This window comes from Oenanthe melanoleuca, chromosome 12 (genome assembly GCF_029582105.1).
Source record: "Oenanthe melanoleuca isolate GR-GAL-2019-014 chromosome 12, OMel1.0, whole genome shotgun sequence".
Taxonomy (NCBI): domain Eukaryota; kingdom Metazoa; phylum Chordata; class Aves; order Passeriformes; family Muscicapidae; genus Oenanthe; species Oenanthe melanoleuca.
In genome coordinates, this window is record NC_079346.1 from 8,960,699 (window position 1) to 8,986,021 (window position 25,323).

The 25,323-nt window shown below is 42.9% G+C and overlaps 2 protein-coding genes and 1 long non-coding RNA gene across 4 annotated transcripts; 1 reads left to right on the forward strand and 2 right to left on the reverse strand.

Moving 5' to 3' along the window:
- Positions 1-2,087: 2,087 nt before the first annotated feature.
- Positions 2,088-6,333, reverse strand: CCDC51 (coiled-coil domain containing 51). Of its 2 annotated transcripts, none has more exons than XM_056501597.1 (5): positions 6,292-6,333; positions 4,624-4,853; positions 4,153-4,499; positions 3,686-3,850; positions 2,088-2,950 (listed from the first exon to the last, which is right to left on the reverse strand). In XM_056501597.1, exons 3-5 carry the CDS (start codon positions 4,468-4,470, stop codon positions 2,174-2,176), a joined length of 1,260 nt encoding a protein of 419 aa, XP_056357572.1. In that variant the 5' UTR covers positions 4,471-4,499; positions 4,624-4,853; positions 6,292-6,333; the 3' UTR covers positions 2,088-2,173. The 2 variants fall into 2 exon arrangements, with proteins under 2 accessions (XP_056357572.1, XP_056357571.1); XM_056501596.1 differs by lacking the exon at positions 6,292-6,333 and adding an exon at positions 5,982-6,261.
- Positions 6,326-9,262, forward strand: LOC130258328 (uncharacterized). Its single transcript, XR_008841480.1, has 4 exons — positions 6,326-6,385; positions 6,462-6,517; positions 8,272-8,359; positions 8,928-9,262. It is a non-coding gene; the product is annotated as an uncharacterized LOC130258328 (long non-coding RNA).
- A 2,032-nt stretch (positions 9,263-11,294) lies between these two features.
- CCDC174 (coiled-coil domain containing 174) lies at positions 11,295-23,270 on the reverse strand. The gene is made up of 11 exons (XM_056501731.1): positions 23,107-23,270; positions 21,558-21,662; positions 20,582-20,682; positions 19,643-19,701; positions 18,537-18,717; positions 17,002-17,097; positions 15,996-16,132; positions 15,519-15,613; positions 15,136-15,283; positions 14,201-14,335; positions 11,295-13,144 (listed from the first exon to the last, which is right to left on the reverse strand). Exons 1-11 carry the CDS (start codon positions 23,146-23,148, stop codon positions 12,072-12,074), a joined length of 2,172 nt encoding a protein of 723 aa, XP_056357706.1. The 5' UTR covers positions 23,149-23,270; the 3' UTR covers positions 11,295-12,071.
- Between the last annotated feature and the right edge of the window lie 2,053 nt (positions 23,271-25,323).

Sequence of the window (25,323 nt, forward strand, 5' to 3'; positions counted from 1 at the left end):
CTGCAAGAAATATAACCCATAATAAATATTTGTGAAATGATAAAATGAAATGTTAAAGATTTGGAAAATTCTATTGATCTGTATGCACACTTCTTGATACAGCTAAGTGTATGGGAATTTTTATCCCAGTTCTGAAGCCAAGCAGATCTAATTGCTTCCCTGACAAATGCTTGTTATTCACTTCACACTCCAAATAATCAATGCATAAATCAGCAGTGGCACTTCCCAAAACCACTTTTTGCACTTTCATCTCTCTTACAGGTGGTGAATCATCAAAGATCATTCCTAACATCGTTTCTTTATTCTGTCATTAACACCCAGTGATACCAAATGAAGTTGGTGCCACATATGTCCCTGTCCCAAAGATTTTGCAGTCTTAGGAGCTGATAATCAAAACCTCAAACTCTCTGAAAACAGGAGGACAGTGTGTACCAGACAGGTGAGTTGCTTACACAAAAGCATTACAACATGAAGTGAGCATGCTGCTCCTTTGTCTGCAAAGGTCCCACAAAAGTGCTGGTGAAGCAGGAGCTCCACGTTGGATTTGCCTATCTGCTGCCATCACAGGGAAAAAACTGTTCCTTATCTGAGCCATACCAGAAACCTTGTGTGAGGCCACACACAGATACTGATGTTTAGCTGTTCAGGCAAGTGTTTTGCCTCAATCAGCCAATTTTCATCCTTCCAGGGAACACAGACAGCTGGACCTTTCACTTCTTTCCAAATATTATTTTGGAGTAGTTTGCGTTTTACTGCTGATGTACTGGCTTAAAAGCACCTGCTCCAGAGTAGCATTTCAATTTCCAGGAGGACAAAATTAGGAACAAACCCCAAAACAACAAACCTGGAGAAAGTTCTAATGAGATATTAGCAAGGATAAGAAAGAGATTGCTCCATAGATCATTACTAAAACTGCAAAATACCTTGGGAATGACGGGTTAAGGAGTCTGTAGAGAAAGCATAATTGGCTTATATTGTCAGAATAAACACCAATATACTTAATACAGCTCTCTATCTGAACCCCTTGCCTCTTTCCCTGCCTGCAAGCCTTGAAGGACATGCAGATTTCCATAACAAAGAGCTGAAGCTTCAGAAATGTTTTGGATACTTCATGACAAACCATGCTAGGAAATGGTTACCACGTGTAGCTTGAATGCATTTTAGATTCATCATCTGGCTGTTCATTAAGGTAACTCCTCATGATTTGTGAATGAAAATGGCAAAACTATGAAGAAATAAAGAGCAAAATATAAAGAATTATACATGAGGCATTTAGATCAATGACAGAGCACAGGAATAATTGGAACAGGAAATCACAAATCCAGCTCGAGAGTGAAAAATCACTGTGTATTTTATCAGTTCTATCATGTCCATCTCGAGGTTCTGTCACTTCCTCTGGTAGTGGCCACAGTATGGGGTGGTGAAGATGTAATAGAACTTCATGGTGTCCTGAGAAGAAAGTGACAGGGGAACACTGATGGCTCTGAGGGGATGTGGGATTTGTGGGGGGATCACCTCAGCTCAGTCCTGGCACTGTGCAACTGGAAGAAGACTCCTCCTTGTGCCCACACCTGGGGGAGAGGGGAACAGTGGGAATGGAGGAAAATCAGTTCATGGATCAGGCCCCAAAACCTGTCTGTCCCAGTAAAATGTATCTGAACCCCAGAATTTCAGGGGTATGGAAGGTGGCTGGGGCCTGTGGAGTGGCTTGGGGCTGGGTACAGGGATCTGTTATGTACCTGGTTACACTACAGGGCCTGTCCTGGACTACTGAAGTGAGTTAGAGCCTGATGGGAACAACTGGGACCACTGTGGGGTGATGTGGGGCACTGGGAACAACCAGGGGTACAACTTGGGGTCTGAAGGGGGCCATTTTGGGCCTTGCAGATGCAATCTGGGGCCAAGAGGGGCATTTTGGGTGCTGTCTTGATATACAAGACTAGACAGTAAGAATGAAACTGAATGAAACTAACAGATCAAACTCTGGCATTTCCTTTGCTTGTTAAAAAGCAGTGTAACAGAGAAATGGATTAAGACTGTTCAAGTTTTTCAAATATACAAGAGAAGACATAATGAGAAACACTACAGCAGCTTTATTTGGACTTGTACTCTAGGTACTTAGAGTGCAAGTTTACCTTTATTAATCTAATAAGTCATGGCAATTAATTAGGGATCAGTTCCCTTTCAGTATGATATAGAGCACAGGCAGAGTAATGGCAAACATAGCACATGTCAGTGCAGTGCTGTAAATGGAACTTCTCTTGATCTGTGTTTCCAGTCTCCGCTCAGTGTCACACAATTCCAAAATCACATCTCTCACAGCAGCAGCCTGGCCCTTGCCCTCCCCTGAAGGCCTTGGCATCACTCTTTCTGTAGGTCGGGACTGGATGGCGAGTTTGACACTCTGCAGCTCAGACAGCACCTGTGTGATACTTTCCTGCAGACTGTTAAACTGCTGCTGTAAACTCCCTAGGCATGAACTGACTTGTTTAATGTAGTTCAGCTGTTCATTTAAAGGCATTAAAAGAGAATCTATTTTTATGGAGTCATTCCTGGTTTCTCTAGTTAACAAAGCCCCTTCTTTCGTTCCCCTTGATGCTGTTGTTTGCAGCACATTTTTTAGGTCTTCTATGACATCACTGAGATCTTTCTGCTGCAAGTAATGGCTGGAGGCCTGTTCCTTGATAGCTTCTTGTAAATTTACTGGGCCCTTCTGTGCTTCAAGCACCAAGACTTTCAATTCTTGCAGCCTTACTCGATTGACATAGGTGGAACCAAGAACACCTATAATGGCTCCCAGTACAGAGCCAATAATAGACCAGTTCTTCGTTTTTTCAGCTCTTGTGCGCTCCTTCTCATGGCTCTCCCTGACAGCTGCAGAGAAGAGAGAGAATTTCTCTCTCTCAGATTCTTCTGCATTTAAATATGCAGCTCGATACCTCTTCTCTTCCTGCAAGAAATAGTGATGAAAAGAGAAGGTACAATATGAAACTATAAAGTCTATACTAAAGGAAAAAATCCCAAATCAACCCCCAAACCCCAGTGCAGGTGAAGGAATGGAAATTGGGAACATCTATTACAAGTTTCAGAAATTTTTGCTTGAATGTGGGATTTTCTTTATTAATCCTACTTAAGTTAATGAGACATCATTTTAAGTCTGAGAAATGGAAAAGGTTATCAGGAATCACAGCTGAAGATCCTGTACACGAGAATCTGCCACGAGATGATAGAAAATGGATATGAGTGAGCAAGGTCTTTCACTCCACATAATGTTAACTGTTTCAGCCCTGCTGACTTCCCCAGACATCAGCAGAAGGCAGCTGAGCAGCTAAGTGAATTTCACTGGATTAACCAGAAAGGAGCTTCTCCCATCCCATGGAGAGTTAATTCGTTGAATGGCAGCTTTTTCTTAACTACTCATGTACAGGTCACCACTACAACAATTAATTTTCTAGGTTCATTATCTTCAGTTTGATTCTCCAAATTTACTACTCTACTTTAGCATTAACATATAAAATTTGCACAGGGGATCAAACCATTAATAACAACTAAATAAAACAAGTGCCCTAAGAAATTAACTCTGATCACTTATTTCAGAACTGAACTGCATCTACGAAGACAATCAATTTTCAAAAATTTCACAAATTTTCAACATATTCACCAATGTTTAAGTACCACAAATTACCTGCAGCAACCTGTGTTCCAGAGTAGCCAGCTCTAAATACTGGGTGTCATCCCGAGAGACCCTGTCTAAGCGATCCCGAATTTCCTTCAGTTTAATCTGTTGAGCTTCTACATTTTCACGAGCCTCTCGTACTATCCCTCGAGCTATCATAAAGACATTTTCTGCCTGAGAAGAAAGAGCACTTATTTTAGAGACCTATTATCATCCAGACCTAAGTTGCTAATTATACAATGTTTTTTTTTTTGTAGGGGGAGGACAAAAACCACCAACAAAATAAACCACGCTCCATTTCAATTTAGGGGATAAGCTCTATTTACTACATGCATAGCCTAGAACACATCCACAGTACCACACAGACAGCCAAAGCAGAAAAAGACATAATTCTCCTTGGACAACCTTTTATGTTGTTTTTGCTTCATATAGCTCTACTCATAATTTTAAAAATTTCACATTATCTCCATGTTTACCTCTGTCACTTTTCCCTGAGCCTCTCGAACTTCATTGATTCCAACAAATTCTTCGTATCTGTCCCACCAATTCCTGCATGTTGCAGACACTTTTTGGAGGGAGTTTTTTCCCATGGCAGTCCCTGACTCTGTGATCCGTTGAAGGAGACCCATGGCCATTTCCACTGCAGACTTGGCTTCAGGCCTCTTGGGCGCTGATGGGCAGTAAGTCCTCACCACGTGTAAATTCACTTTTGGACTCCACTTCATCAATGAATGGTGATACTGCAGACCACAGGACACTGAGGACACACTTGATTTGTATTTCATAGGCCCCATGTCTTGAATTTAATCACTAAATAAAAGTGCTACAAGGAAGAAGAAGAGAAGTTATTAAAGTATGGTTGATTCATAGCTCTTCAACTACACGTGTGCCAAAACTAATCAATTCAAGAATGGCTAACCCATTGCTACTTTTACACCACTGCTTACCTAGAGAGCTTTCCACAATTCTCAACAAAGTGCAATTGTGCCACAGATTCCTGATTTTCTGTTAGGAAGTACTCCCACCATGCTTCATGCTTCTTGATTACTAATTCACCCACGGCGTGAACAGCGATCATGTGCAGAGCCAGTAACAGCAGGAGCAACTTCAGAGAAATTTAGTGCTTCAGCAGAGTAGTGATTGCACGAGGTGGTTTGTGCCTCAGGTACTCACAGTTCTGCAAAAGAACAGAAATGGAAAAAAGGCAGACAACAAAATCTTGATAAAAAAAGAAATGTGGCTTGATCATTGTCTTTATCTTACATTGCACGGATACAGGAAGCGTTGAAGGATGCAAAGACAGAAACACAAAGGACAGAGGGAAAACCCAGAAGTGCTGAACTGAACACAGGTATACCCATGAGACTGCCTACAAAATAACAAACCAGGACAAGCCACAAGAATAGAAAAATCTCAAGCAGTGAATGAACAGGGCTGCACTTTAAAATGAGCTTAAAGTTCTTGCTTACCCTGCCAAAGCAGGCTGCTAGTTATGGTTTATTGTCTACTGATTTTAAATATGATCTTAGAGTTCTACTGAGGCACATTCCTTTAAAAACTGGAAACAGGAAAACTTTTCAGTCAGGCTTTATATGAAATTTGAGTATGACTATATTAGGTTTGACTAATATAATATGAAATCATGAATTACTGAGAACACTTGATAGCTGCTATATTATATTATATTATATTATATTATATTATATTATATTATATTATATTATATTATATTATATTATATTATATTATATTATATTATATTATATTATATTATATTATATGCCAGCTTTCCTTGTTAATTTTAGGTGGTTAATACAGGCATCTCCACAAAAAAGTATTGGTACCAGCTGGAAAATTCTGACCACCACAGGTTCATTCCCTGCTGACTAGTTCTAACAACTAATAATAACACCAAGTAGCATTATGAAAATCTTTCACAGTTGTTTTACGCACTTAACAACACGGAAGATCAAACCCACAAGAACACGGAAATGAAGGAAGTTCTCTCTGCTGCCAGCATCACTCACACACCGGCTGTTAACAGCAGTGTTGAACACCTACTCTACATCGCAGGCCACAATAAACATCAGCTCAATTTTGCCGCAAAATTCCCCTCCCTTAATTGCATTACTACCTGAAGAGTTTAGCCAAATATTCAGACTACTGGAGTATAGAAGAAAAAGAAAGAGAAAGTTGAGATTTGAAGAAGAATGTCTATGCAGACAGGCACGGACTGTGATGAACGTGATCTCAGCCCGAGCTCAGAGGACACAAGAAAGTTGTGAAAGCTTAATCTGAGACGTGCCTGGTTCCTCTCTTGCCTCCCTCGCAAGAAGCATTTCCTCTGCCTGCAGCACTGACAAACACTGGCAAAAGCTGCCGCGCACACAGCGCCGGTGGCGAGCGGGGCTCGGTTCCACGGTCCCGCCTTCCGCAGCGCTCCCGTGCCGCGGCCGAGCGCAGCCCGGCACTCCCGCGGCGCCACCGCGCACCCACATCCCGCAGCTCCTTCCTCACGACCGACCGACCCCTTCCTGCCCTGCCCGGGGCCCTTGCACCGCCCCGGCCGAGCCGCCGCTGCCCTCCCGGCCCGGCCCGGCCCCGCCGCCCCGTACCTGCCCCGGCCGGCGGCGGAAGCGGCGGCGGCGGAAGCGGCGGCGGAAGCGGCGGCGGCGGGCGGAGCGAGCGGAGCCATGTCGGGCCGGGAGGGTAAGGCCGCGCCCGGGGCCGCCGGTGCCGCCCGGCCTGCCCCGCCCGGCCCTCACTGTCTCCTCTTTCTTTGCAGGCGGCAAGAAGAAGCCGCTGAAGCAGCCGAAGAAGCAGACGAAGGACCTGGATGAGGTAGGGCGGCGGGAGAGCCCCGGGGGCGCAGCCCCGGCCGGGAGGGAGCCGGCGGGCCCGGCTGCCCGCGGGTTCCTGCTGGCATTTACAGGAGCAGGTAGCGACAGGACGAGAGGGAATGGGCTCAGAGTGAAAGAGAGGCGGTTTGGAGTAGACATTAGGAAGATATTCTCGCCTGTGAGGATGGTCAGTCCCTCCCTGGCACAGGTTGCCCAGAGAAGCTGTGGCTGCTCCATCCCTGGAGGTGTCCAAGGCCGGGTTGGACGAAATTTGGAGTAATCTGGGTTTATGGAAGGTATCTCTGCCCATGGCAGAGCTTTGGAACGAGATGATCTTTGAGGTCCCTTCCAAGCCCAAGCATTCTGTGTTTCTCTGATTCCATGACGCCATCCCGCCGGAGTTCCACCACGCTGGTGGATGCAGCAGTGCTGGCTGCGGAGGAGCTTGGAATGCCCTTGCCAGAGCATCCGACTGCGATCTGAAGTCCATCAATCAGTGGGGTCCCAGGAGCCTAGGATTATTGTGTTGTTTGGATAAATTAAATACTAGTTCATTGCGTGTTAGAGATACTCTGATCCCTTATATTTAAGTATGGAAGTCAGCTGCTATTTCTGACAATAGTGCATGATGGATGAGGTGCCACTGTTTGGAAAAAGGCAAATATAGTATCTCTTTGAAAAAGGAAAAAAATCATAGCTTTTAAAATAAGCTTTATTGTTCGAGAAATGGTATAACTAATAAAGTGCTTACGAGGATCTAAGTTAAAAACATTTGTATGTCAAATGATGTAATATTTTTTTTTGTCTCAGCTCTGCAATACTGTGAGCACTTGGGAGCAGCACATTGCAAGAGAAAAACCCACAGAAGTGGATAAATGTGAGGGATTGATTTACTGAGAGAGACACATTAGCCTACAGGAGACAGGCAAACCTGCAGAGAGAAACAGAATATTCTATTCTGTGAGGGGTAGGTAGGGGAAGTAATATGGTTACATTACAGCAAGGGAGGCTTTAACTGAAAGAAAAGGAAAGCTTTGCAGTTGTGAAGGTGAGCCATAGACTGGATTGGTGAAGAATCTGTGGAATTTCACTTGTCAAGGTCCTCAGTTCAGTTACCCAAAGTCATGAGTGCCAAGTTAAAAATCTGGGTCCTTTTCAGCCTTAGTGTCTGAAGAATGTGTATCTAAGGGACAGAGTATGTCTGACTTCTGGATTTGGAGGCTCATCCAGCAAGGGGGCTCAATATCTGCTGTGCCTGTATAATTTGCCAGCACTCTCATTAGATTTCTTGGAATTAATACAAATTTATTAAACCCAGCAAAAATGATGTATGCATGGGAGGATTATGCTTTTTTACAGGTGAAAGCAGCCTTACTTTATTTACATTCTTTATAGTCTAAATGTTCTTATTGGTGCCTGTTTGCTGGGCTTCGTGTGTCGCTGAGGGCATGTTAATAATGGTGTTAGTGCAGACATCTGTCAGTCAGAGGAATCAAAATCTCAGAATGAGATTATACCATGGGAAATAATTCTAGAAAGACCAAACATACAGAATTAAAGGTTAGTTTGTGGTACAGCAAAAAACCTTGGTGGTAGTTTCTGCAATGTTCTGCATATTTAGCACTATTCAACATGTCTCAGTCCAATCAGGTGTTTGTTGCTGCTGGAATATTACATTTGTTTTTCATTGCTTCTCGGTTGTTTTTGAAAATTTCTGGGGAAGAGATTAAAAAATGCTGCTATTCTTTCCTTTAGACGGATCTGGCATTCAAACAAAAACAAAAGGAAGAGCAAAAGAAACTTGAGGAGATGAAAGCAAAAGCTGCTGGGAAAGGGCCCCTGGGTAAGTGAGGTGCCATCCTGGCAGGAGAAATGGGGGTGTTGCTGGCTTCAAAAATTTAATGTTTTTGCTTGACAAACATAAAAAGGCAGGTACCTCTGGGTTATTTGACAGAGATAAGTAAGCTGATGGCAGGTACAGATGATATAGAACAAAGAAATTCCAGTACCTGTTTCTGTAGAGCTTTGATCCCAGCTGGGGTCTTTGGTATAGGGATAACTGCTTTTATTCCCTTAGCCTTGGTTTTGATTTGACCAGGCTGTGCTCCTGCTGTATAAAAAAACCAATGGAGAAACAAAGTAACTCTTGGAATTTTTAGTTCCCTTGCAGAATCATGGGGCATATTTGGTTCTAGAAGAAACTTAATTTCTAATGTTAAATAAATCACTGTTCACAGTAAGGTGTGTGAGATCAGAACCACACAGGAGTAGTCACACATGCAGAAACAATTCACCAGTGAGGACTTGGGCTGTGCAGGCTATCTATTGGGGGATTCAGCTTTATGAGCAACTGTATTTGTAGCTAAGCTCTGACACAGTCACCTAACCAGCTATGTTGTTTCTTTTGGCAGCCAGTGGTGGAATAAAGAAGTCTGGCAAAAAGTAGCTTGATCAAGCTTCAGGCTGAGAAGTGATCAAGTTACTCAATGGACCTGCAGACTTCAGAGAGTCTTGAAAACACTCTGTCATTTGGGAAACATTGTACATTTTGTTTTGTCAGAATAAATCCTTTTTGTTAAGATGTGATATTTGCTCTTTACCTGTAGGTTTTGTTTAAAAATGGCTTTAGTGTTTTATACTGGAAATGAAACTTTTACTGAAGACCATGTGTACCCTTGTGCAGCCTGAGTGCATCTGGTGGTTTGGTAGTCATTTGTGAGAATAAATTTCAACTTCTCTCTTTTGACAGTGGAGTCATGGCCTGAGTGTTCAAATCTGCAGAGTTTTAATCTGAAGACTTGGGTTTAGCTGCAGGTGTCTGAGACGTGGCTATATCAGTGTGTGCTCTAACTTTAAACGAAAGTTGGGTTATACTTCCATCAGCAGCACCTTGGGGTCAGCCACTCCAAAACAACACTCCATGTTCCTAGTGATGAAGAGCGCTGCTGTGCCCTATGGTTCCACTGCCTGCTGAACATACACTTGCCTTTGTCCTACAAATTGTCCCTACACCGTTTTCCTGAGCTACATCTTGACATCACAGCTCCTTTACACTCATGGAATGCCTTTGGGGTGAGAGGGGAGGGGAGCAGTGCTTTTGAGACTGAAGCTGAATTCTTGAAATGAATGGCAGTGACCGAACACTGGTTATGGAGATTTGAAAGAAGGAATATGCTTTCCAAGGTGGGAGTTACAGGGAAAGAATCAATTCAAAGGCCTTTTTACTGAAGAGAATAGAGATACAGAGACTGTTCTGCTGTCAGGCAAGGCAGCTGATGGCTGCAGGGAGGGAATGGCTTCTGACAACAGCGAGACTCTCGGGCTGCAGCGGTGAGGGGGACTTACATGGGAAATCTGGGCTCGTACAGGCTGGGCTCCCAAGGAACAGACCGCAAGTGTTGGCTGTTCGGCGCACAGCGTGCAACTAAGAGGGTTTCCTTATTAAAAAGAGACATTTTTAGGGGGCTGGGGGCGTTACCTCTGAAACGCGAGGCTCCATTTCAGTAGGGCGGGGAGGGCGGGTGCCCTGGACGCCTGGGAGCGGGAGGCGCAGGCCACCGGCAGCTCCCCTGCCGCGGGGCGGGACCGGGACCGGGACCGGGAGCGGGACCGGGACCGGGCGGGGCCGCGCGCGGGGGTCCCGCCCTTCCCCGGGCTCTGCCGCCCCCGCGCGGCGGCCGCGGGAATCGCGGGGCGCGGAGCCGCCAGCACCGCTCTGCGCACGCGCGGCGCTGCCGCCGGCCCCCGGGGCCCCTCGGCTCCCCCCGCCGCTCCCAGCCCGGCGCGGGCGGCTCCGGCCCGCAGCGCCTCGCCCCGAGCCCTGAGGAGCCAGACTGCGCTGACACAGCCGCAGCCACGCAGTTTTACCCCGTGGATCAGCCTCATCTCGCGTGCCAATGGTTCACAGGAAGATCAGATCCCGGCTGCCCTCCAAATGGGTATAAATCAGCCCTTGGTGATACTGAGAAAATTGTCCTTCTGTAGAAGTACTTTGCGGACATCAGATTGAGTCCTGCCAGCCAGATAGAGCGTGTGAAGGCTGAAATTCAAGATTGCATCATCCTTGCATTTTGGATAAAGGTACCTTTGGTAACAGAAAACTTTTCACACAAAAATGTAGGACAAAGCTGCCTTAGATCCGGAGCAGGGACTGCTCCTGCTTCTGTGCAGAACACTGAATGCTACACAAGGCACCACTGGTACCTCTTAGGGCAGAGCTCCAGCCATGAAACACAACCAGAGGCAGTGTGCTCACAGTTCTGCATGCTCAGTGAGAGCATGAGCTGGCTTTACTTCCCTTCCATCAGTCACACACTGATGGCAGATCCCTACCCACACTGCCCACCTTTGACTTGTGTCAAAGTCGGTAACCTGGGAGGTGGTTTAAATGAAAAGGAAGAGGGACAGGTAGACAATATGCTCCAAAATATGGAAGAAAGATAACCTTGGCAATGTATCAATAAGGAATTGTTTGCCCCAGGAATTAGTGAATGAAATGAATGAGGTTGCTGATCCCAGCCAAGCTAACTTGAGGTGGTCTGAGGGAAGGGCAGTGAACAGAGATGTGTGCTCCACAGCATGAAACAATATGCAAAAAGCATTTCAGCAAAAAAGCAAGACAAGATGGAAGGAGACCAAATGGCAAAGTGACAGATCACTGCAGTAGGAGAGCTTTTCTCAACAGGCTTCACTTTACTGTAGGCACTGAACCGCCCTCCTGGCCAAGAGTCCTCCTGTTTAATATTAGGCCTTGGAAATGAAGTTAAACAAAGGGACACTTTGATTGTATCTTTTTACATAACATTGTAATAAATGCAGCTTCAGTTCAATCTTAAACTAATCCAAAGACAATGTAACTCCTAAATCACAGATACGCATAAAATTATCACAGTGTGAAAGGCACAGAAAAAGCAAAGTTGGAAATGGATGTCAAAACAGCAAAACAGACACAAATATTCTTTGTAGGGAAATCCATTGAAGGATATGATTACTGTGATCAATTCAAGTCAAGCTCTACTGTTTGAAAAGACTTTGCACACTCTTTAGAGTTAGATCAGCTCCAAGGAAATTATACCCTGTTCTGAATGGCTTCCAGATACTGATTCTGTGAGGTTTTAGAAGAGGAAACTTCTCTGGTGTAGAAGACAGGAGATTAAGTAAGGAACAAAATCACTCTGCATTTGGCAGCAGAGGACCTACCACTTCCATACTGTTTCTGTGGATGTCACTGAACTTGTAGTACCTCCAAACTGGAAGCCAGCTGGGAGCAACCAACTGAAGGAGTTTATCTTTTGAAAGCAAGTAATTAATATACTCTTTAAGTTCAGCTGTAAGTGTCAAAGAGTTAAATTTTAGTAAAGAGGTAAGAATAAAACAAACCAACAGGGCAAAATATAGGTGTGATGTAAAACAGCTTAGGTGTCCAGGAGATTTATTCCAATGTACTTACAGAAATTTATTTTTCCCATATGTGGGAAAATAATATTCTGCCGAGCACATAATTTATTATATTTCAGTTCTTTAGATAATGGTTCTTGCTTATCTTCTTGCTTAGCTCAAGTCACTTGTCTATAATAAGAGAGCATATCATCTAAACTTTGATAAAGTGGTTCCTGATTTGGAGTGTCACTGCTGTTGGTCTGCACTGGAGGTGCCATATCCTGAGTGCTGCAGCCACTGGCCTGCGCTCCTGGTGGCACATCCTGGGTGCTGCTGCCACAGGTGTCTGTTCCTGGTGGCATCTCTTGGGTGCTGCAGCCACAGGTGTGTGTTCCTGGTGGAACATCTTGGCTGCTGCATCCACAAGTGTGTATTCCTGGTGGCACATCTTGGCTGCTGAGGTCACAGACCTGTGTTCCTGGTGGCATATCCTGGGCACTGCAGCTGCAAGTCTGCATTCCTGGTGGCACATCCTGGGTGTTGCATCCACAGGTCTGCATTCCTGGTGGAACACCCTGGGTGCTGCATGCACAGGTCTGCATTCCTGGTGGAACACCCTGGGTGCTGCATGCACAGGTCTGCATTCCTGGTGGCACATCTTGGGCGCCGTAGCCAAAAGCCTGCATGGCAAAGGGCATCTCAGGAGTGCCATAGCCGTAGCTGTGCATTGGTGGCACCATTCCTGGTGCTCCGTAGCCGTAAGCCTGCACAGGGAAGGGCACCTGAGGGGTGCCATAGCCATAGGCTGGCATGGGCGGTGCCACACCCCGGGCGCTGTAGCCGTAACCCCGCAGTGGTGGTGGCACACCTCGGGCACCATAGCCATAAGCCTGTGCTGGTGGTAGCATGTCCTCGTCCTCGCTGCTGTCATCCTCTGCTGATGACACGCCCTGAGTGTCACGGCCACTGGGCTCTGCTGAACCTGGCTTATCTGCAATGTTGGAAGCCGGTGCTGACGGTGGCACATCTCCAGCGCTGCTGCCGCTGCCCTGCACTGATGGCCCCTGTTGGTTTTGTGCTCTCTCCGTTTCCAGGTTTTCAGAGGAGGTTTCAGAACTGTTCAAATTCCGACTTCGGTAATAATCATCTTTCTTTTGTCCCAAAAAGTAATCAGAAGGTGGTGCAAATTCTGGGTCTCGCTCATCTCTAAGTTCTTCCTGTTTCTTTTCCCATTGTCCAAACATCAGTTCTGTTAGAAACAGGAAAATGGTAGATTTAGCACAGATTTCAAGGTCTGAAGGTCAGTCAGGAGAGAAAACAAACTGGCAAACAAAGACGACTGTAAAGCCACCTGAAGTTCCTTTTCCACCTCATACTACATGGAAATACAAAAATCTAGTGCAGATTTCTTCAGTGAATCACAGTTAGTTCACTATACATTTTAGAGTAAGCTGTCCTCTGAGTAAGCTGCTTTCTGAGTGTAGTATTTGCTGCAGTGCTGCCTGAGTGTTAGTGAGATACCAGACTTCCTCAGAGGAAGGAAAAAATAGTGTCAGGCAGGATAAAGACTTATGAGATAGGATCTGAAAGTCTGGGGTTTAAATGGAACCATGAAGTTTACCCTCACAGTGATGTTCATTAATGGAACATAAAGACTGAAAAGTAAGAAAAATCAGGAAATATCAGTCTTGCACAGAAGAGGAATAGTGCTGTTATAGTACTAAAGAAAGTGAGCATTTACATGCTTTGCCTATTCCTTGTTTGCTTTTACTTTTAGTCAGACATCAGTTTAGAAAAATGTGCATAAGCTTACATTAATAGTGCAAAATTGGGAAGGACCTACAAGACAGCCATCACTTTGTGACAAGAAAGATTCTTCAAAACAGGACACAGGCACTGAAGTGGTCTCTGCTTGCATCATGTTTTAGTATTACGCTGTAGCTGTTTGTGTGATACATCCTGATATCAGGTAGCACAAACCACAGGAATGTATCAAAAAAAGATCACACAGTTCATCTTATGAACTACAGAATTTGTCATTCTGTCAACCTGTCCAGATCATTCAGAAATGCAGTAACTCATATTGAAGAAAAATTATGGGGACACTACAGCAGCTATAATAGCAGCTAGTGGCACAAAGGCACCCTTGTCAGTCACTGACACTGACACTGACACTGGAGAGTCACCAAGGCAGAAAGGATTGCAGTGCTTCTCAGCCTTACCCTGCTTTAGTCACAAAATAGACATGAAAGTGGCAGTGTACGTGCTCTTTCCCAACAATGATCTTGAATCTGCATTTCCTTACCTTTGCCTTTATCCCACTCTCGGACATAAGGCACTCCAGGCTTTGTATCTCTCCTCTCCTGGATGACAACCTCTACCTTCCTACTTGCTGCAGTGACTCTTGGAGGTTCCAGTTCTTCAGCAGCACCTTTCACCTCTGTGTTACAGGAAGAGATAGTAGAGATTGTCAGTTACAGAACAAAATCTGTATGACTCTCACAGGTAAAAATAAGAACATTTATTTCCATATACCTCAAATAACAACAGTATCTCTATTGCATTTACTGGAGAAAGCAATTTGCATTCTTATTCTTCTGAACAATCATAACAGTGAGCAGTGGCACGATGCTGTTCTTCATTTCCAGAACACTTCACAGTTAATCACTTGCATGGAATTCTGACACAATGAAATATTAGCTACATTTTCCAGTGGGAGACAGACAGTACAAGTTGACTATCAGTGTCGTAAGGGAGACAGCACAGAGACAGGATTAGAATTCAAATTCATAATCCTAAATCCTAGAGTCAGCTGTATCTCCAATTCACACACTGCACTGAAACTGTCACAGTGTATATTGTATGACATCAAAATTGACTTGTTACTACTTAGTCTACCTCACCTTCATAGAAGAAAAAGCCAGTACGATGTCAGCAGCTCTAACCTCAACCTGCATAATTAACCCATGTAATTCCTGCGTCAGGTGTGAATCAAAAAAAGGCTACAATCTACATACCATATTTCTACCTGCATGATGAAGCTATTTCTGGCATGATTTGATATCCACACACAATTACATCAACTCTCATTATCGTAACAGTTATGTTAATTGTATACATAGAACACACAATACCAATATATTGAATGTTTAAACAAATATAAATCAGAATCTGTCAGTCCATAGATCAAGAACAACGTGAAACAGCAAGTATTTAAGTTAAAAAGGCAACAGATCATACCTCCATTCTCCAGTTTTTCTGCCTCTTCCTCTAATCCAGCTTCCCTTAACTTTTGAATCTTCCGTGCTCGAAGTTTGGACAGCCTTGCATCTAGAGCTGCCTTCCTCTTCTCCTTCAGCTGTTCACGTTTATTCCTCTGATCAAGTGTCTTAATAGCAAAGAAAAACATGAATTAATTTTCCTTCATTATTATTAACAAGTACATATCTTCCTTCACAAAACAACTAAAAGCAATCCTAATCAAGTACCAGGTTTCAACAGGGAAAAAGAAGCCAAGTTTCTTTGGCTTCTTTGGAGTCAGCTGCAGGCATCACCTAATACAGCACTTACACAATAAATAAAGACAGTAACCACTGAAGCCATTCGGCTCTTTACTCTCATACCTGCTCCCTCAGCATGTCCAGGGTTGCCCGTTGTTTATGCCTGAGTTCTTGGTCCCGAGAAAAGGCAAAGTAACCAACACCGAGCTGCCTGGCCTCTGAATAGGAGAAAAACAGTAGGTTTAAGTTAGATTCAGTTTATAATTGACAAGAACTACAGCCTCCAGGCACCCTGCTTTCAGGCACGGTATTATTCCCAACACTGCATTAGTTTTAGATGGCTAAAAAAGGCTTGCTTTAGATGATACATAAAGTGAAGCTTCCTGAAGGAGAACATCAGAGGAGGTAGAAAAAATTACAATTTGAAGAAAAAATAAACTTAGACTTATGTACTGGCAACTTTCAACAGTTATTACACATGTGGCTTAGCACACACCTACACTTTGCCATACAGGCACAGGAAGTCATTTTCCCTTGCTCCCTCTACAACTGATCCCTTCGGTGATACAAAGGTAAGTGATATAAAGGATGGCAGCATACCATTTTCTCGAATGTCCTCATAATGTATGGGCCCCATGGGTTTTCTGAGAGCTTCTTCTTCTTCCTTTTCCCACTGCTGCCTCTGAAGTTCTCTTCTCATGTCTTCAGATAACAGAGTATTCCCATCAGGTTCTTGTCTAATTAGAAAAAATTAAGGATTACAGAGCAGAATTTACCAATTTGTAACAAACAGTGCAAGTATGATTTGGTCTGATCTGCTACTGGAGTTTCCACAAAACACAGATCATTGTAGACACTACTTAGTGATACAATGTTGATGACCATTGTACCTGCTTGAGATAGAAATGCAAAGCTGCCTCTAAAACAAGGTATTGGTAGAATGTGTCATTAAAAGACAAATAAATCATACCCCTTCTCAGAAGCTTTATGAAATAATTATCAAATCATAGAATGGGAGATAAAATAATCAGTTCTTGGCATCTGTGGGGATTCTAGCAATCACATATAGGAACATTTCAGATTTAATGTAAGAAAATGAAAGGTATTTGAAGTAGCAAAAAGTTAAGCATTTACCCATGAGATCCACACAAAATATTAATATTTGAATATTAATACCCAAATATTAATAAGGAAGCAATTTTAAAAGAAGATGTGTTAATTAACTGTTTAACAGAAGAATAAAAACCAAACAAATGGAGGTCTAAAAAATTCATTTTGAACATCATGAAGAATGTGGAATTGCTAGAAGACTATCATCAGTTTCCCCATTAAACAGAACCAGGAACCACTCTCCTGGTATTTTATAGAAGGTATAATGAAATACAAGGACTCCAGTTTTTAAAGATACAACAAATATAACAAATACTGAGATTGCTACATCAATTTATTAAAACCTTTCTCTGCAAATCATGCAAATCTAGAGAAAACAGTAACATCAACTCTGGATTGAGAATGCTGTGGCAAATCACAGCCTCTCTTCCTTCTCATGAAAAAAAAAAAAGTTAAATACTGAGAGGAACATGCAGCTCCATCAGAGAAACCACACCTTTTCCCTTGAAGTTCTTGATCCATTTTGAGTAGACTTGGTAAATCCTTCTTCATACAGCGTCTAGATCGGCCCAAGAAATCAACATAATCAACCCTGTAATGAAAGAAAAAGAAATATGATGCAAAACTACCATTTTCAGATTGACAGAAGTCTTCCCCAGAAGACAGAAGCAGTGACCCTTTTCAAAGAGTATTTGTCACCTCTCAGTCTATCTGTGTGTGACAGTTGCTCTGGCTTTTCACTTAGCACACTCCCAGATTAAAAGGACAGTTCTGAATGGGGCATATGACAGTTCTACCAGACGTTTATTCAATCTCCCTTTGAGACCTCTGTTCACCTGGGCAATAAAACAGTGTAAAAAATGTTCAGAAATAACAATATCATGTAGTTTTCACAACAAAGTAGAGCTCAGCCTACTGTTTGCTTCCCATGAAGATAATGATGCAGTGGATATGAAATCGCTACAATACATTTCAATTATCGGTCTAAAGGCCATTCAGAACAGACTGATAGTGTGCATTCAACTGGCATAACAAAGGCTGACAAAACACAAGCAAAATGCTCCTCTGAAGCTATTATCTTTATAGTACTGAACACCTGATTTACAGTTGTTGAAAAAGCTGTTAAGGGCTACACTTATTGTCCTGTGATGTAGAAAGTTCTTTAGCATCAAGCTGCCTCAATTATCCCATTCTAAAGAATGTTATATCTGAAAAAGTATGACTGGCAATCTAGCTCCCAACCCCCAAACTTTGCAAGATCTGTGCTTTTAGTAAGTCTTTTACTTAGTTTCTAAGGATATATACAGTTTAGTATTTGAAGAATGGGGGTGCTGTTTTGTATCGGTTACTGCTGGTTTAAACTGATTACCAGAAGTAAAATCTCTTATTCCACAAGCATTTTAAACAAACGGGCAAGCAAAATGTTTAGTCGGGACTGGTTTCATAATTATTCCTAATGTCTCAGATGAATAACTAGTGGTTACTTGGAATGACACAAAAAACTGTCAGACTATTTGCTGTGTTGAAAATAGTGTTCTTATTCCAATCAGAGTTTCTCTCCTTTAAGAGAAGGATGTACAGTGAAGTGACTGCTCATTTTTAAGTCATTCACAATTAAAGAAGGAAAGATGAATACCATAAAATCCTCAAGTTTTGCTAGAATACATTTCAATTCAGCACATCAAAGCATAAAATGTTACCAATACTGTGATGACTACTCGCATAAACTATGCAAGAAAATAAGAGAGGAGATGATGCTTCCCCTCTCTAGTACATTGCCATCATGGCAATTTCTCAAGATCCTGGATACAAATTCTATTGCAGTTTTACCTACGTGGAATTGAATGTGACATGGAGGATTGTCTTCACAGGAGAAATTAAAGACTTTGTAACACCTCCTTGTCAATGTGTAGTATTAAACAAAAAAGAAAAACAAAGGTGCCACTTCACACATTTTGGAAAAGTATTTTTGCATTCAGTTCTCAAGAATAAGAGTGGCCAGGACAGATGAGCCCAATCAGTAGCACCAACCATTCCTCATCTGGGTCCTCTGGTGGTGGAATGTCTGCTTCAGGCTGAATTTCCTCCTCATCTGTATCTCTTTCTGAAGTCTTCTCAGCAGCTTCACTCTGATGCAGCTCCTGTACTTCGTGCTGTTTGTCTATGATTTTCTGAGTGAAATCCACCAGGTACAAATCCTCAGTTTCTTCATCTAAGGCAGAAAATCAATTCTTAGAGAACAGCCATGAAAAGAACAGAACTGAGCACAAAATCAATACCAAATAGCTACAATCAGCTTTTCAGCTGCCAGTGATGCCCTTGACTACACTATTGGGGAACACTTAAATCTCATTCAGTGCCAAACAAACCCGGAGCTATCAACTGGCTCCACAGTGATAACATCTATTTCTGAATCGAAGTTTCAGGGCATTGTGTGCAGTACAGAAAAGGCTCCATTCTTTGCAGCAAAACATTTTCTGCTCGTTAACTATTTCATAAGCAAAGGATTTGCCATGTAACAGCTCAAATACTTTTTTGATGCTTAACATTTGCTATGTTGGCAGGAGCCAAGATTCATGAGGGTACTTTTTAGAAAATCAGAGGAAAGTGGTAAGGTCATAGGGATGAAGATGGACACTGGTAAAGAAAACAGATTAACTGCAAGGAGATTTATATTCTATTTTAATAATTACTTTTTGAAAGGGACTGAATGTGTGAGAGAAGAAAGGAACAGATTAGCATTCTCCAGCCTTATTAGATGCATGACTGGCATTCACATATGGATCAGCCAGTTTCATCTCCTGATCCTCTTCTCCTCATAAAGGCCCAACAATTAGAATGCAGGAGAGCATCAGCAATGCAATCCAAAGATTGCACAATGATGAACAATTTTTTTTGTTGTTTTTCTAAGATACTGTATTGAAAAACCAGAATATAGTCCATCCACTTAATGAATAAGTGAAACAAGCCCCTAGTGCTTTACTTGGTCAGGTTGTCCTTCAAAAGTAGTTTTATTTTCTCCAGTAAATGTATTTTTTCTCCTTTTCAAAGTCGAATAAACCATGTCAATCACTTTGTATAATAATTCTGAGAATTTATACATATATAAATACTCATTTTGGAATATTGTTGTTCACCTGGGAAGTCTCCTTTTGTCATTTTCTCATACAGTTTTGCTTTCTCTTCAAGCTTCTTCCTGAGAAAGAAAAAAAACATTAACTTTGCAATCCTGCTAATTCCAAGCACAGTTTAAAGTGACCTATTTAGCCTTAGATAAATGGAACAGGGAAAATCCTGGGAGTGCTTGAGGGGTTTATTAGAAGCTGACTTATGCCTGGCTTTTGTTTTGAACCTTCACTCGCATTTTTGAAGATACAATGTTTTCCAGTTCCAGCATTTATAGTGAAAATAATTATAGTGAAGCTACAAATTTAATCTTAAATACAATTTCTCAAGTAGGCAGAGACATGATGTTACAAGAATTCCACCTTTATCTAAGTACCATTGTTTGTCAGATAAATACTGGAAGCTAAACCATTATTTGCAGATACTGAAAGACAGTTTTACAGGAGAAAAAGATAACACAAAGTTACACTTAATCCTAGAAACTGAAGAGAAAACTGTAGCTAATTTCTGGAACTTCAAAGAGCAAGTATCTGCTTACAGAAGCACAGCAAAGGTTTATAAATGGCATTCTCAACATATATCTTTTTGTACAAACAACCCATTTAGAAAATGAGGTAATTCTTGAAAAAAGAGCCATTTTCTGTCAAGCCCAAGAAACACTTTGCTATAGAATTCTAACATGTCACTGCACTGGCTGGTAATTCTAAAGATTACTTTAAAAAAAAGCAGTAACCTGACAAATTTAGACAGCTGTGATAATGTGAGGGCATGAGAGCATGAGACTGCTGGGATGCAGTTTGTACATTACTGGTAAAAAGTACGGATCATGCTGGAATTACTGGTTGGTCTAATGAGGACTGCTAGTCCAAAAAAACTTCATTCAGTGCTTTTCTAAATGCCAAAAAACAAATTTTGCAAAGCATTCCTTTCTTACAAAGCCTAAGAGCTACCTTGATTTATCCAATATATCCTGCTCTTCTGCCTTCTCCTCAACATCTTTTGCAGCTCGATTTACAACTCCCGTGTTCTGTTTGGTCCAGATACTTGGTTTCTGCAGAGGACAATTTTGTAACAACAAATAGATGAAAATATTGAAATAGTTACAATAAAAAAATATTTCAACTCTATGATGCAAAAAATGCACATCAATCATGGAAAACTTGGTAAATGACATCTTACACGTTTGATTTGAGACTATTCCTGTCTCAAGGATACAGCAGGTTTGTTCAGGCTGCAGGTATCATAAGTAAGGGCAGGCTGAGAAGCTACAAAACCCAAAGGCACTCAGAAATCAGACTATTCTGGCAAAGATGTTAAGGTTTAAAAAACCCAATAATGCAATCTTGCTGATTAAATAGGTACAAATTGTTTTGATTCGTTATTGCCTCCATTTTAGATAGAAAATACAATCATTGGCCTGTTTGCAGCATAACACTGTAAATGCTGCATGTGCTTCAAATATGGCATGAACAGCACATTCTGCTTCTAGAAAGCTACAGAATGAACAAACCCAAAGTGCAGTATGGAGCAAAACAGAGAGATAATTGTGTATTCATTATTGTACACAACAAACAGATAGCAGAGAATTTATCAAGGAAGTTGAGTGACTCTGGAAGAATCTCCCATCCTCTATCCTGCAGCATCATACAAAATCCTCTAATAAAAAAAGAAACATCTTCTTCTATAATTAAAGGGTGTGAATCCTTGGGGAATGAAGATTAAGAGGGGATTTAGGTGGGCATAAGCTTTCTGCTGTGCACAGGAATCTCACTTAGAAATGAACTTTAAAGAACATTCTCATTCATGCACATTTTATATTTGACTAGAAATACAGCTCTGAGTATTTACTATTATTTAGATTTGAATATTAACTTCCTTACTTTCAGGGAAAGAATGACAAAAACAACAATGGAAGATTATTTTTACCTTATGAGATGTTCTGGGTTTTGCAAAGACACCAGCATCTTTCAATAGCTTTTCTTTCTTGAATTCCTCTTGCTTTCGGAAGAGTTCGGCTTTGAGATCTACCAGCTACATCACCAGCAAAACAACACATAAATAACAGATCACATGCACAGACATCAGTTACTGCAATAAATAACTGTATCTCTAGGAAACAAGCTGTTATTTACTGTTATAGAAGCATTTCATTGCATTTTTTGTGGAACTTTGAAGCACTGATCTGATCACCAAGATCACCTTTTGCAGCAAACAAAATAGAAAACCACAGAATGCAAATTATGATTAGGGATTAAAACTATCCCCAAAGATACCGTTGATCGTTTGCTACATAATGAGAATAACAGAGGCATAATTCTGTCTAGATTTTACCAGCCTCCTAATGGCAAACAAATAGAGAATGAAAAACACTACTGAATATGAAAAGGGAACTTTTAACCATTAGATAATTAATAAAATCCTGTCTCAGAAAATGACTGATAAAAGTTTGCTATCATAAAAAAGATATTTTTCCCCACTGCTTTATGTACTGATTCATAGTTTTAGATTTTCTTTCTTCTTCTTTTTAAATAAATATATGAGTAGCATTCCCATCTCTGACCAAGGTCCATCTCAGCTTTTATTAAGAAACATCATCAGCAGGGGTGTTATCTTGGAATTACAAAACTGGAAGAGGATATTGTACTACTTTTTCTGCAAGTCCTACAGACGGCAAACTTCAGAGATGTACATTAAACCAGGAAAGTGGCAGACCTTGGTATTAATATTAATTAAATATTAAATATTAATACTTGCCTCAAGCATGAAAGCATTTGCTTTTCAAGTCCCTGGGACAACAAAGTGCAGTATCGTAAAAATCACCCATTCTCCCTTCTGCTTAGAGATGATCATCCAAAAATTCAATATAAAATATTTCACAGTTAAGTATTAACATACGTTAACTATTTATATAACTCTTCATCTGAAGTGTTTGGCAGCATCTCTCGTGAGCGTCCTGGAGAGTAGCGAGGAGCAGCACCTCACCATCCCTAAGGGTGGGAAGTTAATCTGCCACAGCATAGATTTCCTGCTCCTTAGGAAAAACTCTGTTCCCTGTTATGGTCTAATTTTATCATTACAACAGGAATACGGGCAAATCCAGGCCCGGCAGACTCGGGTTTGGAGCGCAGGGCGTGTGCTTGGTCAGGAAAGTGAGAGGACAAAATCCCAGCCCCGACACTGTCCCAGCCCCGACAGGCGACTCACGGCGTTACCACAGCCCTTTAATGCAGCATTTGCTGCAATGACTGCTCATCGCAGTGGGGTTAAGGAGGAGACAGAACACCAGCACTTCCTAGCTGTGCTGTTTTCTCTGGAAGCAGAGGCACCAGCGAAACGCCGGGTCCAGGCTCACGGCCTGCGCCGGCCAGGCCCCCTTCGCCCGCGGGAGCCCCGCGGCTGAGCGCACCTCACAGCCCTACAAGCCTCCTGAGCAGGCGGAGGGCTTCATTTTGCCTCTCCCCGCTCAGTCACTCACCGAGGACGCTGCCACGTCCAGCGGCTTCTTCCTCCGGTCCATGGCGGGACCGGCCCCGCCACCGCCTCCTGCCCCGCCGGGCGGCCTTGCCGTAAAGCGCAGCGGAAGCGCGGCGCTATCGCGACAGTGCTGCTGAGGGCGGGCGCTGCCGCCATGTTGGGGAGGTCAGAGGAGATCATGAGGGCTCGGCCTGGTGTGCTTTGGTGGAGGCGGAGCGCTCCCGGCCGGGGTTCCCTGGCTTTGTGTAATCCATGTGCTCAAACTGAGTGTGAGAATGAGCCTCTGTCGAAGGTGAGGGACAAACCCTTCAGGCATCCCGCTGGAAATGCCATTGTGCAGCCGGGGCCGGAGCTGCTGCTGTTGTGACAGAGCTCAGGGTGCCCTGCGCTGGGGGTGGCCGCTGTGGCCAGAAATTGACAGGACTGCGGGCTGGCCCGGAGCTGGGGTAGGGCTGGATGAAAAAGTGCATGGTTCAAACTTGGCATCAGTGTGGGCTCCTTACCTGGTGCCAAGTCACACGCTGAGGCCAGGTATTCCTATTTCTTATTCTCATTTGTGCAAAGTGGGGAGCTGGGTGGTGACCCATGCAAGGTTAATTCACTGGTCGTCCAAACTTCACACTTGCTATGCAACCTAATAAACAAAGATATCTACATTCGCTGGTTGCAGATTACTGAACTCTCCTATTTGCTAGTTCTGTCTCTTGCTTCTCCTGCTAATTAGTCTGCAGGCACAGTTCTTCCCTCCGTTTGAGTCGGGTCCATTTTGAGTAGGTGGTCAATGAGTTGTCACAATTTCCTACTGCCAGAATCACCTTTCTCCAGGTACTGCTCAGTTCTGATTTCACTCCTGCTGCCTCCCATCCAGACAGCCCATTCATTTGGGGATTGTTTTCTCTTTTTCTTAAAACAGCAGATTGGCCAAACATAGGATGCTCACAATGCAATTGCTTAATCATAACCATTCAGCTATAGCTGCTGATTAACACCTAAAAAAAAAAAAAAAGAACAAAGTTTGACTCAACCCCCTATTAAAACCTTGAGAGCCTCAAAACTTGAGGGGTTTGGTAACATCAAGAGAAAAAAAAGAAACAAACAAAACAAAAACCCCCACAAAACAAACCACACAAACACAACCAGGAAAAAATGCAACCCAAGTCAACCAACCCAAACTAAAACTCTCTTTCATGCCTTAGTTGATAAGTGAGTGCCACAGAGATGAGATCTGAACATAACAGCCAAGTACAAACCCACCTACACGTGATGGATTCAGATCTGTAACCTCAGAGAGGAGCACAGGTGCTCTGGGGCGTGAGATTCAGAGTTTTAATTATACTGGGTAACTTTTTATATCATTTTTCATCCCCATGAAGAAAAAGGACTGTCTGATAGGTTTTAACTGAAATACTGAAAATCATAGTCATCTATGGTTGCAAGAAGAAGCTGCCTCTCACTTATCTTTAATAAAATGAAGTCAGAACTGAGCAATACCTGGAGAAAGGGGATTCTGGCAGTAGGAAATTGTGACAGCTCATTGACCACCTACTCAAAATGGACCCCAGACTCAAATACCAGACAGAACTAGCAAATAGGGGAGTTGAGTAATCTGCAACCAACGAATGTAGATGTCTTTGTTTATTAGGTTGTATAGCAAGTGTGAAGTTTGGACGACCTCCTCTTAAACTGTTCCTTTCTGGTTGAGGGTGAGATTCATTACTGAGTTTGTAAGGAAAATCTGTGCTACTGGGTTACACCACAGGATGTGGAAAAGGAATTAATCCTAGAAATTCCAAGCTGGCTAGTGCTGCTGTGAGGACTGCAGAACTGGCACTTGTGTCCTTGCAAGAAGCAGTGGATTGTTCTGTGGGTTGCAGAGGTCTGGCTAGGCATGCCTGGATTGGGAATGAGTCAGCGTCACTGATGCTGTACAGAACCGAGGGACGTGTGCGACGAGACAACCTTCAGCTCACGTTCTCATAGCATGGGCAGGCAGGGAACACACGGAGCAGGACCTGGGGGAGCGCTTTTCCTGCTGGAGCCGTGGCATTGCTCTGCTGCCGGGCTCCCCCGGGCTCGGGATTCGGCACCGAGAGCACACGCACACAGATGGCTTTGGCAGCACCGCGTGTCGGTTCAGAGCTCTTGCATTTACAGCCCAAGAACTCACAAGCTTTCACGCGTATGGTTCCCTCAGAAAGGCTCCGTGTCGACTCTAACC